Below are 21650 nucleotides of genomic sequence, written 5' to 3' on the forward strand. Positions count from 1 at the left end.
CTGTACCCATATATTTAATCATAAAAACATAAATTTGGTGGCTATAATTCTAGTTAGAATAATTTATTTTAATTCGTCAATCATCTACTAAAAGCTCAACTAAGACAAAACATTATATTTTTTTTTTATGTGCGTATTAATTATAATTAATTTTCCTTAATATCTATTTGAATTGATAATTTAACAAAAACATTGATCCTATACTGTATGATATGATTTAAAATTAAGTTAAGTATTTAAACAAACCTTATAGACAACAGAAAGTAATACAAATATATAAACTAGTTGTCAGTATTAAAATATTCGATATAAATGAATATTAATATTTTGTACTAAACTATTTACATTAAGCCATATGGACTCAACTTTTAAGAAATAATTAAATATACGGTTTGTGAAGTTAAAATTCATTATCATCGGTCATTTTCTAATTGTTAAACATGTTTGAACGTCTTCTGAGGTATAATCAATCCATCGATTAACAACCCATTTCGAGTGTCCATTTTATTGACGAAATACTTTTTCCCTAGTTGCGTCATTATATATTTTGTATATTTGTCTCCTTAACTTACAAAAACAATCACTGGTCAGTATTGCATAACATCAGTTCTTTAATTTTATAAATACCTATAAAAGTTGAAGCATTGATTAATTCATAAATAATTCAAATTTAAGAGTTCTCAAGCTATTTAAGATTTTAAGTTTTAAAAAAATATAGTCAGAATTAATGTTGTAAGCGGTATGAGGAAAAAATTATACTACCCACCAATATAAAATTACACAACAAAAATGCACAGTTGGCTTTGATTAATTTATAACTTTATAAGTATATTTTTATTTATGGTTGTATGTATTACCTTCTAACATGATTTTCCGAGCAAATATAAGAAAATTGGTTTGTAAAAGAAATGTGTATCGTGGCTGTCTGTAATTATAATTATGCCTCCCCTAATAATAATGATAGTAATATTAAAGTAATAATAGTTATACAATAATTCCTGCGTAATGGTATTAATCTTTGAATGTTTGAAATTTAAATATCTATTACCAAATAACGCGTTATCTGGATTGTAATATCAACAGCCGTGACCTACAAGTATAAAAATACAGGCTATGGGTAGTTAAACTTTTAGATTATTTATTACGGTAAAGAAAATATTGGTTTTACTTTTAGAATTTATTTTAATTCTTAAAATATGGGATCGTTATACGGTGAGAGTGAACATAATGCTCAGAATATTATTATTGGTTACATTTTGTACAAAGTGTATTTATTATCTCAAACTGGGGTAAAAAGGATGATAATTCAAAATAATGAAATAAGATTGATATTATAGATTATTTATTAGTTTTATTAATTTTATCAATTTTATTAATCAATAGGTATACTTATAACTTATTTGATACTTAAATACTTTTATGAGAGAAAAATCATAGAATACATGTTGTAGGGTACACTTACTAACATGTGTTTTGTTTGAGGTCACACAATACACGAGTAAAGCGTAGGTATAATCATATTTAAAAAAAAAATAATTAATAACAAAATTCGATATAGTTTAGTGTTTGTCATAGACGTGTAACGCTTTATATAAAATAAATAATAACTGAATAATATGATAAAAATAATAATTCGTAGGTGTCGAGTGTCGGCCATATGTAAAACCCCAAGCCACATTTTTAAACAAATCGTAAATTGAGATAGTTGTTCTTGCGAATTCCAAACAATACGTTTGATCAATAGAAAAAGTGAGTTTTTTTTAGATACTGTTTAACAACCATTTATTTTTGTAAAATGAGTACCATCAACTTATTTACCTACCGTAACTACTATATTAACGTTTTTCTCGTTTCCGATGTTACCCATTAACCACTGATTCTTTTGAATTTAATTTTATTGTAAGCTGAATAGTGATAATTTATATTGATATGAATTTATTATATAATATTTAAATGATTTTTTTCTCATAAATAAAAACGAGTGAGATGATAATTGATAAGTATTCAATCGGAATCATAGGTTTTATATAAAATAAATAATTGGAATAAATTAACCAGGGCTAATATGTAATTATTTTTTCAAATCATTTTTAATACGATTTCATATTTTTTTACAAACTTAAATAAGAAATCTAATAAAATACAAAACAAAGTTTTCATTCATTTTATAAGATATTTACTATAGATAATTTATACGCAGGAACCTATATGTATTTGTTCCAATATTATTTTTATAGAGAAGTTTGGGGAAAAGATTACAACCATCAGAAATTAAACCTATTACACCGGGAAAGAGTCTATTGTCTTAAACGCATTAAAGGTAGGCATATATTGCATAGTAGACTTCGAATTCGTGCTTCGACATAATAGTATGTAATAAAAATGGGCTTTATGGTACTGTAGGATTTTTAAATCCTTTGCGCGGTACTGAAAAGAAAATTAATCCCGTTTCCTCTCAATTCTGGATTGATTAAGAGATCGCGTGTGCCGTGCACGCGTATATATCATAAGAACTGAGAACCGTTATATAACACCATTTGCGGAAATATAGTGTTTGCTGTTGTGATGTAAATTAATTAATAATTAATAACGATATAAAGTAATGTTACTATTCAAGTATAATTAATTATTCGCCTTTTCATCAACACTATATTGATCGAATGTAATACAGCAACCGAGAATAATAATTTGTTCTGAGAAATTGGCAAGAATAATGGAACACCTACTTACAGTTGTGTTACTGCAGTCGTATATATTTTGAAAAATAGTGATTACATAATTTATAACTTTCTGAGAAATTTCTAATGAATTACATTTCAGATTCTGACCAAAAAGTGGAATATTTTAGTTTTACAACAATGTTTTAGATCCTAATGTATACATTGATTTCACAATGATGGGTTGTTTTTTTTGTGCCCGTCATCGTCTTTTGAAACGGTGAAAATGCCAAGATGTTCAACTTCAATATCAATGCCCTATGTCGGTCAGAAAGTGAATCTAGTTGATACTTTGAGGGGCCAGAAGTATAAAAAAATCCCAGCACCCTTACTTGTTTAAATAATTGAAGAAAAAAAAAAGTATAGAGAATATTTTTCAACAAAATCGATTTTCAAGTAAAAAACAAATAACCATAAATACTTAAAATTGTCTCAAAATGTTAATATTAGCATTTTAATTAGGTATAGGGTATAAATTAAAAATATTTTGATTTTTTTTGAGTTATTTACATTTGAGTTACCTAACATTTGACAGTTAAAATTTTATTTCTCATTAATGTCAATTAAAAAGGTTTGCTCAGTCAAAAAACTTATAACTTGCAAAGCGCAAAGTTCCTTTATAAGTTGTTATTTCTGAAATTAAATACAAGTTGAAGGTGATTCCATAAACATTTTAAAATCTTTTATGAACATCTGAAGTTTAAACATTAACACAATTGGATATTTATACGTTCACGTACCTATAGGTAATGATATGTTATAATCAAACGATTTTCTTATTTTTTTGTAATTAAAAAATGATTAGAAGTATCGATACATAACATTTTCACCGAAATTTGATTACCAAATATTTAAATAATTATTTTGTATATTTGGTAAAAATGTTGAAAATATATCAATTGTTGAGCTGTTTAAAGATATTTGACATTTTTATTTTTTTAGTTTATTTTTTTAAATGTTGATAAAACAAAAATTCGCTGAAAGTTTCTCAAAAGTTTTTATTTAAATTATTTATAACATTAAAAGTAACATAATTTTTTTCCATAAACATTGGTGGTCTATGATTATAAAATTAGTCAAAATCACAAAAATTTGCAAATCATTTATAATTTAAAATGAGTAAAATGTTCAATTATTATAGCTGAAGCATAACACAAGGTTCCTCATAAGTAATTCATTCGGGAATAAATCATCTAAAAAAGCAGGTAAATGGATATCGCTCAACTGTACATTAGATCGTAATAAATTTCAATTCAATGATATAATATCATTGTATACAAAAAACGATTCTGAGAGGAGACCGTATGTTAGTCTGGGATATTTCATAATGTTATTAATTATTATTAATAAGGTAGCCACTAGCCAGTAAGTCAAAATAAATTATCAGTGATGCTGGAAAAATATTATATATACTTGTGTAAAATTGGGCTGGTTTGGAACCGAATTACAAAAAAATGACTAAAATCGTTATTTTTTGTGTTAATATGTAATTTCGTATAATTTTGAACTTATAATAACTATTAAAAAAACTGTATTTATGTTTATTTTTAGATATTTTAATTACAGAATATGTAGCTACTTACGTAGAACCTTTCGATTTGAGAAATGTTGCCAACATTTGAACTTCAAATGCTTAAAAAAAAAATCCTGCTTGTGTATTTTAAATATTTTTCAACTGCCATTGTAACAATACATCAAAATTCTTGTATTAAATTGTTATGCTTCTTGACAAAATCAATAAAATTTAATTGACATTTATAGGAAAATAAAACTAACAAAAATGAAAATTGAAAATGTCCGTGAACAGCTCAAAACGAGGCAAGTTTGACGTTAGATTTTGATATTAAAATAAACATATGGTGTAAATTTCAAGTATCTACAGTTATTCGTTTTTGAATTACAACAAAATAAGATAATCGCTACATGAGAAATCTAGTAAATATCCAATGTTGTAAAAATATCAACTTCAAACGTTCATAAAAATTTAATTTGACTTTTCTGCAGAATTTTTTTTTTTTTGATAAAAATAGATAAGCTTGTAAAGAATCTTGTAATAAATTTTTAAATGTTAGATACGAAAAGAAAATATTTTATGAATTTCCAACTTTATAAAATAGTTAGCAAATATTTATGATTTTTACGTATTTGGTCGAAATTTGAAATTCAGACGTTCCGAAAAAATTATTGTGGACTTTTTTTTAAATCGCTCGGCTCAGAGATAAAAATGTATTAGCACAATTTTTTTTATAAAAATTGGACGTTCTGATATGGACAAAATGAGTTAATTAAAGAAAGAATTTTAAAAAGAAATTTTTGTTGTAATTCAAGAATATTTTTCATGAAGACTCATAATTTTTAAGTATAGATGTATAGTATTATATTTTTTATTCACAATGATATTTTTACAAACCTTTTCACACAAAACAAGTATTTATGGTATTGCCTGAGTATATTGTATAGGTTTATTCACATATAGGTTATTCACTCTGTTCTACGATAAGGTGGTATCAACTTAAAAGTTAATAACAATAATATATTAATATACAATATCATATTATGATAATGCTATTGATAGTAATATTTATTAAATTATAATATTAGACAATTGAATATAATAATAATGCTTGGATATAATAAATGCAATTTTTTTTAAATAAACGGCTATTATAGCAGTATAAATATGTCATAAAATAAACTTAGTAATAAGGCTGACATTATCACTAGGAATTGTTTTTTATGTGCAATGATTTATCATTGGATCCAAATTTAACACTTACATCATTACAGTGACTTACTTAATGACGATGTACACTTGACACGTACTGTAGCAGATCGGTTACCTACTTCCCCTTTTTTTCATTTATTATCTTTTTCTGTGAACACATAATGGTTGAAAAAGTGTTTGAAAAAATGTGGTACCTTTCTTTTTTGCATAGCTATTTATTCAGATGGTATTCCCGATTTTACTGATAGTTTCGTTAAGCGTGAATAAAAAACATCGACATTTTTATAGTAAGAATATGTACCTATAATAAAGTAAATCTATTCAAAAAACATCTACAAGAGCGTTGATGTTGTTATACTTATTTCAGTTATTTCGATATTAAAAAGTAAATTCGGTGACTCTTTATGTGTACTACATACTTAACATAATACTAAACAAATGTAAATGTACATTTTAAATTATCTAAATAGTAAATTCTTAGTTGAAGAAATAGATTTAAAAAAAATCGTCATTGTTTTTCTTAATGTGCTATGTATATTAAGTACGAAAGGTACTGCGAATGCTATAGCTAAAGTTAGAACACAAAAACTCTTTGGCAGTTCAGCACGTGCTCCTCGATCAGTTTTTAGGGAATATTCAAAGTGTTTGCTTTTGATGAAAACACATGTTTGATATTATTATGATACGTTTGTGTATGTGTATTGTTAATTAACTCGGTTCTTCACTAGGTATGGTTATATAATAGTTAATAAACATTTGGTTACCAATAAATGTAGGTATTCTATTAATATTACCATTGGAAAAATAAATATTACCACGTAGTTCGCTGGCTGAAAAACGAATCTTTAGAATATCATTGTGTCGTATTTTTTAATAACTGTTATGATATATTCATAACTAATTACAATTTACAATACAAACCTTCACAAAAGAGCATTATACAATATTGTATAACGAATAAAAAAATAACTTATGGGAAACTACAGCAATAATTTTTCGAATTTATTATCTGCGGGACGTGAAAAAAATATGGAGAATGTCAAAAAGAAAAATAATACTAAGTTTTCTGTTTTTGTTTTTTACAATAAATTGAAGTTTTTGATCTACAGCTTTACTTTGCGATTTTTTTAAGGTTCTAATCACAGCATTAATGTTATGTTTTAGATCAAATGAACGGGTAACGAGTGTCCAAAACAATGAGGGGGCGGGGCCAGAGACCGATGGAGCCAGGGTAAGCGACGTATTTACGCGACCCAGCCCCCCCGCCCCCAACAACATGGATAAATCGGATCGCAGACGCAGGCCTTTTGCCTTTGACAAGGTACGTAAATATTTCATTAACATCCAATTTCAAATCACTGCAATACGATGATTATTACAATGCAAACCAATTTGTTTGTATAATGACAATATTTTCAAACGACAATTTATTTCAAAAAACATTTTCCTATCGGTACATAGTACAGTACGTATATTAAATATTCTCTTATCGACAAATTGCATTTTAAACCATCTTTAAATTGATATTCAAAAAAATTTACCAATCAGTTTAGTCAAATAAATTCTTTTTCACGCAGTCATGTACTGAGTATATTGTTGTTTAAAAACTGTACCTATATAGAAACTAAACTAAAAATATACAGAAGTAGTGGTAAGTAGGTGCCACTAAAAAATCAGGTCGCATTGAAATTAATATGACTTTTAGTTCATGATTATTTCATAAACTTTGATTTCTGAACGGTCTAATCATAAGTTGAAATATTAAACCGATGCAATTGCAGCCCATACAGCATGACGGGAATTTAATGGCTACTCGACCCCAGACAGCTTTGTATAAATCATACAAATTACTGATTTCCTGGCCCCAGCGTTTATGTTAATTGTATCACAGGTCGCTAAATAAACATAAGTTTAGAACACAATATACTGCAGCCATCTATAATATACTTAAACCAGACGGGCATTTCTACGCTGCAGAGCGGCTGATGTTTTGAAGAGTCAATTAAAACGCACGAGCGAAATTATTCGGGTTAATTGGTGTGAATTTACATTTTCAGATGGAGGGGCTGGTCAGAGAAATGAAAGACGAAGAGACTGGGGTGCGTGTAAAAAGTCAAAAGTTATTTCTCACTTCGATCCCTTCTGCTTTTGCCGGTACGTATATATTACAATAACTGTATAGTGATTAAGTGATAATAGTATAATTGATGAAAAATACAACTTGACCTTACAGTATTTATAATTAATGATAGTAGGTATATTATAACTACTATACGTGCATACATCTACTTTATGATAGGTAGTGATTTGGTCCGGAGTACTTAACCTGCTTATTCCGTACACAAAAAACCCAACAACTGACGTTCCTCAAACATAGAAACACACACACGTTTACAAACTTATCTAACCAAACTCCAAACATAATTTGAATATTTATCAATATGATTAATGCAACGTAATTCTTAGATTTTGACGACAATACTAATTTTTGCGGCTTTCTCTAAATAAAAAAAAACGATATACCTACCTACAATACGCTGTGTAAATTGTATACTCGATATAACTACCTAATTATGAAAAAATCACTTACAATTAAATGAATCGTAATAAACTTAAAAAAAAATAAACTAATGATGAACGAATTAGCACATGCCCGCGCGTAATCCGCAGCTAACATAATGCTAATAAATTCTTTATCGTTCGAGAGGATAAATCACCTTTTGTTACAATCTTTTAGATTAGAAGTTTCGTACCCATATAAAAATATAATTCAACAATCGAATCATACGGTTTATCTGTATATTTATAACCACATATATTATATGCGTTTTTTATAACGAGCACGTTTAAAGTATTCGGTAGGTACTATAGATATGATTTATCTGTTTATCATTTTATCCGTTCTATAATATAATTCTGTAAAAAATTTTGGTGTCAGTTTATTTCAAATCATTGTTGTATTCTACATATTTACTTGAAATAAATATTATTATATAATCTATATTTTCAATTGACTCCTAAAACAAACTCCTGGTGTAGCTCAAAGTTATAGGTAATGATTGTTTATTTATAAAAGTCCAAGACCAATGTATGTGGGCAGGTATCTATAGTGTGTATAACAAAGCCGCTATTCATATGAATGACAGGGAAGAACTATTGGTTTATAATGACATTGTGTACATTATTTTTTCCTTTAAACTTGTAGAAAAATAAAACTCAAAAAGTTGTGTCTCTACATAAAAGAATCAAAATGGAACACGGACGATATTTGGACGGGTTCGACATTAAATGTTGAAAAACACAAAAACAAATTGCTGATTTGTACCAAAATCTTAACAAATTTTTGATAGAACAAACGGTTTTTGCATTTTTGAACTGAGAGGTTGATTTTTTTCTTTCAAATTTTATATTTTAAAGATTTACTTCTTAATTCCTTTAAAGTACTCTAGTCAACAATACAAGAATTCTATGTTTTTGATATTTTTTCGATACATTTTATATATACGTAAAGATTTAAGAATGCTGAAGAGTAATCGTAAGAAAAATCGTTTTCAAAAAAATTACATAAGCCCCTTTAAAACCAGATTTGCCTATCGATTGACAATTTATTATTGTTATTGAATAACCAAAATTATATACTTAATATACATAAGCCTGATAGTTTTAAATATTCGGGTCGTGAACTCGTAGGTTATACAGTTTGCAACTTTTACAAAAGGAAAACATAACATTTTCAAACTTTTATATTCAACCCTGACATTGTCGTGTCATGTTTTAAAAATAATTTATGTCTCCGTAATAATTAATCAAGTAATTGGCGAAAACGTATAGTAAAATAAAAACGTGTAAGGTATGTCTTAAGTTTTTAATAACACTACCAATATACGATACGTTTTTTCAAAGCATCAAAAATATACAACCGATAACAATTTATAATAAATTGTGATGAAGACATGGAGATTAATGTTTTTAGTTAAAAAAAGTTTTTTTCTGGAAATCTATTAGAACTGACATAATAATTAATTAGTTATTACATCTAATTAAAATACTGTAAATAATAATGTTCAATTATATTTGTACTAACTTTTTTGGATTATTTTCATAAAGTAATTTGTGCAAAAGAGATATTTATATTTTGGCTTAACTGTATTGATAGCTTTTAAAAAAGAAAGTTATATTGGCCTTGAGATTTAAAGGGGAATATTATGAGAATTTTTCCGGTTTTAAACTTTATGCGGGTATATAACTTTTTTTATATACAAATAATTATAAAAAGGCTGATCAGATACGGAGAGGATTCATCAACATAACCGAGAAACCAAAACAACTAAGCATACAATAGCTAAAAAAAAAAAATAGCAAGTGTTTAATACGACTAGTTAATAAATATTATTATAAAATATAAGGTAGGTAAAAGTTGAAATTTAAAAATATCAACAACAAAGTAACATAACTTTAAAATGTCCATAAAAAGAATGTTCTTCAAGTTAAAAATGTCATAACGAAAAATTGATATTGATACGAAAAAAGTAAAATTGCAATGATAAATTAAAAGATAAATTGCCATTCAAATAAACTACAATATTTTTATAATGATAGTATACTAGATGAATCTCGGTTGACCACACTTGCTCTGATTTCTTCAATATTTTTTCGACAATTTTCTGTAGTTATAACTTAGCTGACAGTGCTTAGAAAAACTCCTGGGGAAAAAAATGTCCTTTTATTCAAAGTGCTGACTAAACCTCACCACTAATCGATATTACATGAAACTTTTGGAGTTCTTCCACAATTCGAATATAGATAAGAACATCGTTGTCAGACCAAGACATATTTCGCTTGGCATAATCGCATCTAAAACTCAAACAAATGTTTATCTAGAGATCAAAAACTTCTGTGGGTCTAAGTTTTCAGAAAAAAAAACTTTTTGACATGGTTTCAAAACATTTTAAAAAGGAAATTAGAAAACGTTTTTAATTATAATTAGGTTTAAAAATGACTTAGGAATTTTTATAGTTTAAGGATATTATCCAGAAGTTATTTCATAAAAGCAAAATGGTTTTTTTCCCTGTAGTGTATAATTCTTATAAATAATAATTAATTCGTGACAAAGAAATGGTAGAGTGTAAAATTCGTAAAATAAATAAAGTCCATTTATACGTTTGAAAGTTTGATATATGTATTCGTTCTATTTATTTTCATTTTCTTAATGGAATTTACTTCAAACGATTGCTACGTTTAATAATGTTATTTAGTACTGATGGTAATTTTGTAACGAACAATACAATTTTGTTATTCTTCGTATTTCTTACGGTCAATAAATCGTTCTAATAAATCCACTTGAACTTAAAAACTCGTTATTTGTTTAGTCCATCGCCGCATATTTGATTTAAATTTGTCACTGGGGAAATATAAAACATTTTTTACAATTGGTGTCCAAAACGCATATATATATAATTTATAAATATTAAATACCAATATGAAAATAAAAAATATTTTAATATTTAAACATTATACTACATTTAAGCTTAGTGGTCTATTTTAAGGATATTTGTCAGCAACACGTCCGGCTCTCCATCTCCTTATACCCATCCAAATCTCAAATTTATGAGTTCCTATGTTAATTTACACAAATCCTTTAAATTAAATTTTATTTTATATTTCATAATTAATTAACAAGTTTGACTTGTTCTATGGGTCACAATTTAATGTTCTATTATACAATTTTCTTAAAACGTTTACATGAACTTAATGTACAGAACACTTGCAACTTTCCAAATGATTTTATAAGTACCTAGTTAACATTTATATGAATTTATTAAGAAATACTATTTTATTAGGTAGTTTTTATTATTATTTTGGATAATGTGCCCATGGATGCACTCATCGAATCTATCACATATTAATTACATGTGATATTTAAAATTAGTTTTTTTATTCCAACTATACAATATTGTTATAAACTTGAAAAAATTGAGTATTTATTACCTATATTAAATTAAAAGAAAAAACAAGGTTTTTCTTAGGAATTAAAGTGAATGGTTTTTATTTTAAAAATTACATTCATTTTTCGTTTTTAAATACTTACACTATCAACAAAACAAAAATGTATTTCCCATAGCACAACAATTTTCTCGACATCTCATACAACACTTAACTGTAGAGTCTTACATTATAAATACCCTGGTAGTAGAGTTTCTCCATAAATTAATTTTTTTGTTGTGTATTTATGATTACATCGTAACTGTTGTATTCGTGAAATGTTCTTCAATAGATTATACCTCGAAAATATTAATTCTGCGATGTCTTCCCTTATTAAATAGGTACCAAACATTCCTTGAATTATGAATATAAATTAATTTACAAGGATTTACGATTATATGTATACGTATATGCATGCGAGTACGTTGAAATATAAACTATTTTTATTATGTCATGAAAGATTATTTATTGTTCGATCCGATAGTGGATTCATTTTAAAAGTTTGAATTTTCTTTTTAGTTTTTAAACTGTTTATTGTTTAAGTTTATATTATATTTTGTTCTCAATTTAAACTTATTCAATTTCATTTATCAAATAGCATTAAAACAAACTCAAAACATTCATATTTGATAATTTCCCTATTGTCTTGTTATTTGTAAATACAAATTTATAATTTTTAAACTTTAAAATGCCTTAAGTGAAATATTATGTAGGATTAACTATGAAAGTTAAAAAATATGAAAAAGTATATCAATAAAATAATTACCTTGATAAAGTTCTAAAAAAAAATAATAACATGATGCAAATAAATGATATTATAGGCAGAAGTTATAGGTTAGAAAAGTTTTTAAACTTAATTGTTAGTGTTTTTTTTTAATTATACACCTCACGATATTCTAACATAGTATTATCTAAGTTTTTCGGGTCAACAATTTCTATACAGTTTGGGTAATTAGAAAGTTTAGAATGCTATGGGATCATTCTCTGAATATGTATCTTAGATTTGATTTAAACTAACGTTTAATAATGCTATTTAAATTATGTCAAAAGCAATACAGATTAAATAAAAGTAATGTATACATTATTATTATTATTATTATAACAAACAATTATAAATAAGGCTCAAGAGGCTTTAGATATCAAATGGGTTGTGTTTAACATTTAAATAGGTACTCTGTACACAGTTAATAATGCGTGTTGTAATTTTAATTTTATTATAGATTAACATTGTTGTTGAACATAAATTATAATAAATAATAATACATGTTAAATAAAAACAAGTTAACGAGTCTTATCTGTACAGTATACTTATGTCCATATACTAAGTATGCATCATTATTCATTAGACATTACTCATTAGTCAATTAGTCATTAGTCATTACTATACCCAAATGGCCATAGTACATAGACATAATTGTACATAAAATAAATTAGGTACATGTATATAAGTGTTAAAATGTAAGCAGACATAAATGCGATGGTACCCTGTTATTCCAAGTTCAACAAATAGCAAGCCATTTATATAATATAATATTTTTTCATTGGATTATTGACGTCGGAAATGAATGCTCATTGAATAATTGGATTTTAAAATTCATGAAATCAGAAATAATGTCGAAGAGTTGAAAAATTGTTGGTGTATGTAAAAAATGATACACATGCTATAGCTGTATAAGAATTGACTTGTTGTAAAATTTAATTTATTTATTTTTTGATAAAGTGATCTAATGTATACATAGTATACTAATTCTGTATGAAATGTAATTAAAACTTGGTAAAGGTTCAACGTCATTTTAAGTCATTTTAATCAAACTTAAATGCTAGCTACCCTTAAACTTTATTCCTGCAACAACAAATTGAATTTATTTATAAAAAAATGTACTCTTTTTGATACATTAAATATAAATAAATCATTTATTATTTAAAACTTATAACTATAATAATCAAAATTAAATCAATAATAGTCGGTGTTTTTGGTAAATACTGGATGCTTTTAAAAATAATCAAAAAAAAAACGAACAAAAAAATTAGAGAAAAACGAGGAGCCAGTTTTTTTTGGACAAAATCCGTCAAATTCAAGAATATGTACTGCAAAGTTGGCTCTTCTGAACGCAAATTTAATAAGTTGCGCGTGGGCCAGAAAGAGAAAACCAAATATAATGTTCTGATATCCCAAAAAGAATTAATTTTACTCAGTTATTTTTAATATAAGATTAAATTGACCTATTATGAAATTTAAAAGTAAGAATATTATTCAGAGTCCCACGTAAGTATTTTTTTATTTTAAAGCAAGTTACAAGCACTTAAAAATATATAAGAAATGTGCACTTTTAAAATGCTCTAAAATTAAAATGGAAAATATTCATTGCTAAAAATATGGTAATATTAGTAAATTAATCAATGATTTATCATTGAATTCAAATTTAACTTATTCCTCATTATGCTAACCAACTCTGCAATGACGAGATTCACTCTACGTACATTAGGGAGTTCCTGATTGTTAATAATGCTATTTATAGTTTTCTAAAGACATCCGATTTTCAAAATTAATTTTATTTACATAGATCGACAGTTTGAAACGATAATATACGAATAAATAATAGTCGATATATAAATGCATAAAATCAAAATAATTTGTTACTGTAAAAATGCGATTGATGATTTTTTAACGTCAGTTATTTATACTTCATACACCTACATAACACTGAAATATATTTTAAACGAGTCAGATGAAATTAATCTTTGAGTAGACGACAAGAAATGTGTTGTAATTTATTGTTATTTCACTTCTCTTTTGTGTTAAGCCACTCTAGGAAAATCAATATCGGTTGGCAACCCTTCGTTTCGAAACAAATTCCCTAAGCACAAATTTCACCGGCCGGAAGAACCACTTTAACACGCTGAAACTTTTACTTTGGGATTGGAAGTAGCGTGAGAAAAGAGAAGCGGGTACACCTTAATTGAACGTATATTGACTTTATATGTCTACGAGTACCTAACGGGCTTTTATAAAAGAAAGACTTCTTGAAAAAAGTAAAACCTTTATATATATATATACGTCTACAAAAATACAATATAATGCTTACCAATCTAAACTAAGCATTTCTTGAGCATTGTTTCGCCGAGACGAAATCATCACATGTTTCGATGCGAATGTCGTTATTGCTGCAGTAAACATTTATGCAACAGTACAATATAAAGTTAATTCAATTCAATCATATCGACAAATTAAAATCCGGTGTGGTGGTATGCAATAGCGGTACATTTAATTCCAACGTTTAGATTAGACCTAATTTATATGTACTATTTTTTAGAGATATCAAGCATAGATATGTGGAATTTTTTACATACTATCGTGATTGTAGATTATTATTGCACTAGAGCAGCGGTTGTCCACCTTTTTATATTCGCACCACTTTCACAGTTGGAAAATTTTCATGTACCACTTGATCAAACTATGTTTTATTGCATATCAAAAATTATGTATATGTTATTTTACGTGTATGGTATTTTTTTTTTTAATTAGGAACCACAAAAATGATGGTATAATATCCAAGCATTTAATGCATAAAAAGGAAATGAAATATGTACAATTATTACTAACTACATTACTATTAAATTAAAATAAACCAAATAATATTTAATGTGAACAATGATCCATTCTATTTTTTTTTTTTACAAAAGAAGATTTTCTTAGCGTATCACAGTATGCACGCTGCACCAGAAAATTATTATTATTTAGGTATTTAGGAGTATTATATTTAAACTTTCAATGTAACTAAATTTGTAATCAAGTAAAAAATCAAGGATTACCAATACTTATCAACCCGATCTTATTATTTACGTAAATATTTCCAAGAAATAAATCATAATAGATAATTAATTAATCAAGTTCATACTAACAGTAATGGCGTAATGCAGTTTCAGACAGCGGGTGGGCTGATATCATATGATTACAATTATTATTAATCGTTGTCGGTGTATTTATAGGATAAGAGATAAGATAAAACTACGACCTGTATAAATAATATGATTAGATACTTTAACGTTAAATCGATCAAGTTGAATATAAGACGATAACATTCAATTAAAATAATAACCATGTTTGTTTAGTTGTACGAAATAGTGTTTAGATATTAATCGTATTATAATATATTCAATCCGGAAACGTACCCATAACAACGAAACCTAAGTTTACGGATGTCGGATCTATAATATGGGTCCAAGGGACTCTTTTAAATCCCTCGGTGGAAAATATGGGTCTGATGAAGATCAAATAACTCCCATATACTATCAATATATTGTTATGATTTAAGAGGTTAATTATAAATTTAAAATCTACAGGCTACAGTATCCAGTAGGTGCAAACGCAATATTTATGCAATATTATATCATGTTTGAGGTTCAGATTTGTATCTATTCATATAATATATCAACACGAATTACAGAAACACATAAATGTCATGTTTATAAATATATGTATAGCAAATATGTTTACGTAATAAATGTTTAGGTATGCTCATGATAGCTGTTAAATGTAGGAAAAAAACTTTGAAAAACCGAGAAAGTTTCTTTGATGTATGGTACCGGGTTTAGTAGGTTTCGAGTGTAGCTAGTCATTTATTAGGTCTCTGTAATGGATGGGTTAAATATTTAAATTTAAATTCAATAATAAATTATTGCATACCTACAAAAAACGGTTTTGAACAGAGATGTGTGTGTAATTCACTATTTCTAAGGATATTTTATATTTATCGACGGAAAATAGTTAGAACAAATAAATACCGTAGAAAAAACAAAAATATTTTTAAAAAATTGTATCTTGCCTGAAAAATGCAAATAAAAATATTAATAATAAAATAAATAATTCAGTGAAAATGTCAAGTCCCCTTACTTTAAGACACGGTCATTCAATTGATTTAGCATAAATATTCCCGTTATTCCATAATTTTGTTTTTCCCGATTATTTTAAAAGTAGGTAGATACTTACAATATATTTTACCCCACAATTATGAAACTAGATCTATTTGTCTACCAGAAACCACCCTCGTACTGGAGCTTAAAAATATTTAATTGCCCCAAACATGGTGATAGGCCAAAAAAACATCATTGTAAAACCAATAAATTTTATCGATCAGTATCCAAAATAAACATTTTATAAAAATATACGATAGTAAAATATTAGGTATATCATTATAATTTATAACAAACATAATTTTACATTAAATTGTTTCAGTTTTCTTGTCTTCCTGATCACAATTAAATGTATTCAATACGAAATTTTATCGGAATTTATTAATCTTTACGAAAGTACCTCTACTTGATAATTATACACAGACAAATAGGTTAAATAGGTTAAAAAAAATAAGAAGAAATGTGTAAGAACAAGTTTGATAGTAAATAATAATATAACAAAACACGTGAGCTTAAAATGATTAGAACCCAACGTATTTATCGTATATCGATATAAGTATGTAAATATCATGTAATGTATACAAAAATAAATTTGTAATTAGCCCCCTAATAAAAAAATTATCTTCACGTGATAAGAAATAATACATACCTACTATTGAAATAATTTTACATACTTTACTATTTTAGTGTATAAAACGACTAACCTGAGCAAAGTTTCAGTTTTTATGTATAAAATCTAAGGAAGGACGAGTACTCAGAACACTACATTTTAAATATCTATATTCATAGGTACATCAGGGGCGTATTTAGTCATTCTTCTAGGGGGGAGGGTCTCAATTTTGTCGAAAGTTAACTACGATTGAAAAATGGTTGAAATATTAATTGACCTGATTCATTTCAATCGCCAAGTTATGATAAAAAATTTAATTTTATAATATCAAATAATACACAACGATTTAACAGTGCAGCCATAACATACTACATAATATTATGTTTTTTTTAATTTTAATAAATTCCTATATGGAAATATAATAATATCACCTATAGTATATAGGTTATAATATATGAATTGATTAATTGATTCAAAAGATGTTTATAAGACTATAACAAACCATACAATACCGTCTGTACTACCCACCTATGAGATTAAAATAAATATTTTTGGGTTAGATATACGTTTTTTATTTCTGACAGATTTTTTGTAAGTTATTCGTTGTCATGGTTACTTATTAACAAAAATATATATAAGAAAAATATCAAGTAGCACTTACTTGTAATATTGGTTACATAATGAACTACAACTACTTGTGAGTTTTCATTATATCATTCATGAAATTGAAAAACCAAATACAGTTCTAGGAGTCCTCCATGATCGCCCCCCCCCCCTTAAAATACGCCCCGAGGCACATAAAAGGATGGTAAAACCATATCGAAACGGATAACACTTAGCTACTCATAACTCAAGCTGAAGCTTATATTATACTGTATAGTGTATACCTACTGAATTTTTTTGTGGCTATTGATTGACCTTTGAAAGTACTGCTAAACACTACATGGATTGTGATTTGTGATAAATTTTTAAACATTTGTAAAAAAAATCTTTGTTACTATAGTGAAATCGTTAATTTATAAAACTGTAAAAACTTAAAAGATGCATATTTTTAATAAAACATTCACTGATTAAGAATGGTGTTATTGATATACACTAAAAGTAATATTTTCATCATCAATCAGAATATTTTTAACACACAATAACATGCCTTTATGAGTTAGGAAACTACATTATTATATTAAATCTGAGCATAATATGCTCAGATTTAATATAATACAATTTGATAATAAATTCATTTAAATGAATATTTTATGTAAATAATTTATTAAACACACCTAACCATAAACCCTTATTACACTGTTTCAGGTTATAACATAATTGAATGGCTAATGGACCGTTTAACTGTCGACGAAACTGGTAAGTTTGAATTATTAAAATGGTTTCAATGAAATAGTTTCTACGAAAATAAAAAGCATAAAAATGTTCATAGTATGATTGTATGAATTATATGTATTCATAAAAAGTGTAAAAAATATTCGTCTTTGGTTATAACGAAAAATAGTGAGCAAAAACAAAACCAACATTTGAAAACCGCAAAGTAAATCGAACTAATTGTTTATGATTTTTTCATAACGTTTAATTGATGTTTAATAATTTAAACTAAATACATGAATGTTTAGAAAAATCAATAAAATAAAAAAAATAAATGTTTTGTTCATTATAAATAAAGTTTTCCCATTGTACGTAATATTACGAAAATTATACTTCCATAAATAAGTTATACAATTTAATTTGCCAAGTTAAATTTGATTCACCATTATTTACTGGGTTTACTTTTAAATTAACAGACCAAAATAAGATTTTATTTCAAATTATGTTTCAATAAGAACATGGAAATGCACGAACAAAAATTGTTTACTTAATGCAATGGAAATGTAGTTGATTTAATAAATAATATAATAATGTTGTTCGTTATTTGGACGACAACTTCTTAGTTTTAAAGGATTTAATATTGCAAATAAATACTGATAAGAAAAAGGTTAAAATCAAATTTTTCTATTCTTGTAGTAGAACTAAAAAACGTTTAATTCAGTAGGTATGTGTATTATATACTAAATACATTACACACATACATTTCTATACTTATATTTACATTTAGTATTTATGGGAACGAATTCTGTGATTTCTTTCAGATTAAAATCAGCCAATTTTTTTTTGGTTGGTCTATTGATTATTTAATACATTTTAATTTTTAATACATTGATAAATATTTTGAAAATATAGAATTAGTTACAAAATAGTTAGTACCTAGTACCTATTAATAGTATTTTGTAAATAATTAAACTATCGATTCTTTCTTACTAAATACAAACTCAGAGGTAGTTGAATATAATGACTTGTCCCTCAATACTTCACTGTAAACATAAACACAGTGTAAACAAAGTATAACTTTGATAACATTTTAAAATCGCAACCACTTCGCGGAACAATTTCAAACAAATGCAATCCTCCTATATTATTTACTTTTGGACTTTCAGTATACGTTTTTATATTTTACTACTTACTATTATATGGATCTATACATTATTTATGAAAATAAAAATGAACGTTCAAACGTACAAAAGTCCGAAAACGTAAACAAAACATTTCCATTGAAATATATTATGTATCAGCGTTGCTTTTAAATGGAAATCTGAAAGTAATGTACTTTATCATACGAGTTTTATGAGTCGAGAAAAAAATGTAAATAGGTATAGTAAAACAGTATATACATAGTACAGATAATAATAATAATATGCATCGTTATTATACATTATACGTTTTGTATATTATATGTATTCAAATGTTATGTTCAGACTGTTCAGAGTCCAGACACATGTAAAACGAAATTGGTCGCTCATCGTACAACAAACAGCTCTTACGTTATTATTATTTCTACCACTCAAATTTAATAAACGTTTCAATAAATGTTTATTATACTATGTATTATTATATACGCTGCACCACCGTATCTCCGTCTATACGCATAATATCCTTACACAAAATGAGTATCTATACCTACCGTAAAACTAACATACGTAAAGTATGTGTGATATCAATAAAATGAGATTGCGAAAAATATTTTCTACACACTTCTGCCGTACCTATTGAACAATACGTTTTAAGCGGCCACTAATTTCACATTGCAATGTTTGACTTTATAGCACATGTAATTAAACGATAAGCAGACCTTTCTAGAACTGTTTTTTTTCTTTTCATCCAGGCGTATCCTGCAAACGTAAGAAAAATATGTGATGGGTTTTTATTTTCCGTAAATCTATTAAATGGGTTATAGTCTCTCGATTGAGAACATTTTATCACCTATGTGTATGGCTTATATATAGGTCTGTGGAAGTTGAATTATGTAACGTAGCGGTGCTCAAATACAATATCGTATCAATATTAGGTACCTATATAATACTGACACAGAGCGCCGAGCAATAAACAACCCTATAGCATTATTCTTCCCGTTCGTCGTTTTCAGGAATGTTATATTGAAGAGGATTACTTTTATGGCTACGAGTTTCATTTCTATACAGCTACGTCGACTAATGCAGTAATGCGAATGATATACCAACCCAAAGAGAATTATATGGGTTGGTATACTGATGCCTAAATCACGAACTTATATGCGTATTAGGTATATTATAAATCCTCGACTGCGAATCCAAGTTAATTGTATATAAATAAAATAATATATATTAATATTATAAACGTATTGAGCAGAACCATTTTTCATACAAAAAATCTGTTATTGTTCACGGTCAATTTACCTTCATAAAAAAAAATCATACAGCAATCAAAATCAGGCACCTATATTTTTTTGAACTTATACGTTCTTAAGCATAGTACAGGAAAAAACAATAATTAATTTGAGCCGAGTAAATCGATTAAAAGCACGAAATAAACATAATTGTTAATCATAATTCATAGATTATAGATAGGTACTAAAATATGACGAAAAAATACCATTTCAAATAAAATCTTACTCCTTGGTTTTATTATTCGTGATAATATTATTCGAATCACCATCATTGGGACGTTATTATTTTAGACTTTAAGCTGAGCAATGAATGTATTGATTTTACAGAGATGTGTTTTATTTTTATTTGTGGCTGTTTTTACGAAATAATGCTTTGATTTTCAACTTCAGTAACTTTTCTGGTCGAAAAGTGAATCTAGTTGGTATATTCGAGATGAAAATTCCCAGTAGTTTTCAAAAGTGATGGGAAAAACAGAAAAAAAATTGAGGCATAACGGGAATTTTTAAGTTAAAATTTAACACATCTATTACAGTGACTCATATGACAACTAATGTACCTACAGCAGAGCTGTACCCTCTTTCCCACCTTTTTAAAATTATTTTCCTGATTTAAAAGGATAAAAACAGATCAGTCAGCGATTCCTATAATATATTACATAATATGGATGGCAACAGGGACTAGGTTTAGGTTATATATTCATTATCGCATTGGAAAATAGATTTTAAACGGAGCTTAGAGCATAATATTTCCAGTCGTTGAACGATAAAATAATTAAGTTCAAAAGCGCAACCTCCAGTCCAAATTTGCGTTAAATTTATAATACCGTGTATGGACGAGGCTTGGCAAAAAACAGTTTTATATTACCAGTAAAAAAGCATTTTAAAAAGAAAAACAAAATTGCAAATAAATCTCTAGTAAAACTAGTATAATATATAATTAGCTCTCCGCTTGAAGTA

The 21650-nt window shown here is 26.7% G+C and overlaps 2 protein-coding genes across 5 annotated transcripts in view; one reads left to right on the forward strand and one right to left on the reverse strand.

Annotated features, from left to right (window-relative positions):
* Positions 1-21650, reverse strand: part of LOC111029948 — a 100769-nt gene that overhangs the window by 76195 nt on the left and 2924 nt on the right. The gene's annotated exons all lie outside the window — the stretch shown is intronic.
* LOC111029946 (regulator of G-protein signaling 11) overlaps positions 1-21650 on the forward strand; it is a 46321-nt gene that overhangs the window by 13090 nt on the left and 11581 nt on the right. For both annotated transcript variants that reach the window (XM_022309202.1, XM_022309203.1), the window contains exons 2-4: positions 6607-6763; positions 7500-7596; positions 18257-18307. In XM_022309202.1, coding sequence (XP_022164894.1) covers positions 6719-6763; positions 7500-7596; positions 18257-18307 — 193 coding nt within the window. In that variant the 5' untranslated portion in view covers positions 6607-6718. The remainder of the gene's footprint in view (positions 1-6606; positions 6764-7499; positions 7597-18256; positions 18308-21650) is intronic.

Source organism: Myzus persicae, unplaced genomic scaffold (assembly GCF_001856785.1).
Source record: "Myzus persicae strain clone G006 unplaced genomic scaffold, MPER_G0061.0, whole genome shotgun sequence".
NCBI classification, from domain to species: domain Eukaryota; kingdom Metazoa; phylum Arthropoda; class Insecta; order Hemiptera; family Aphididae; genus Myzus; species Myzus persicae.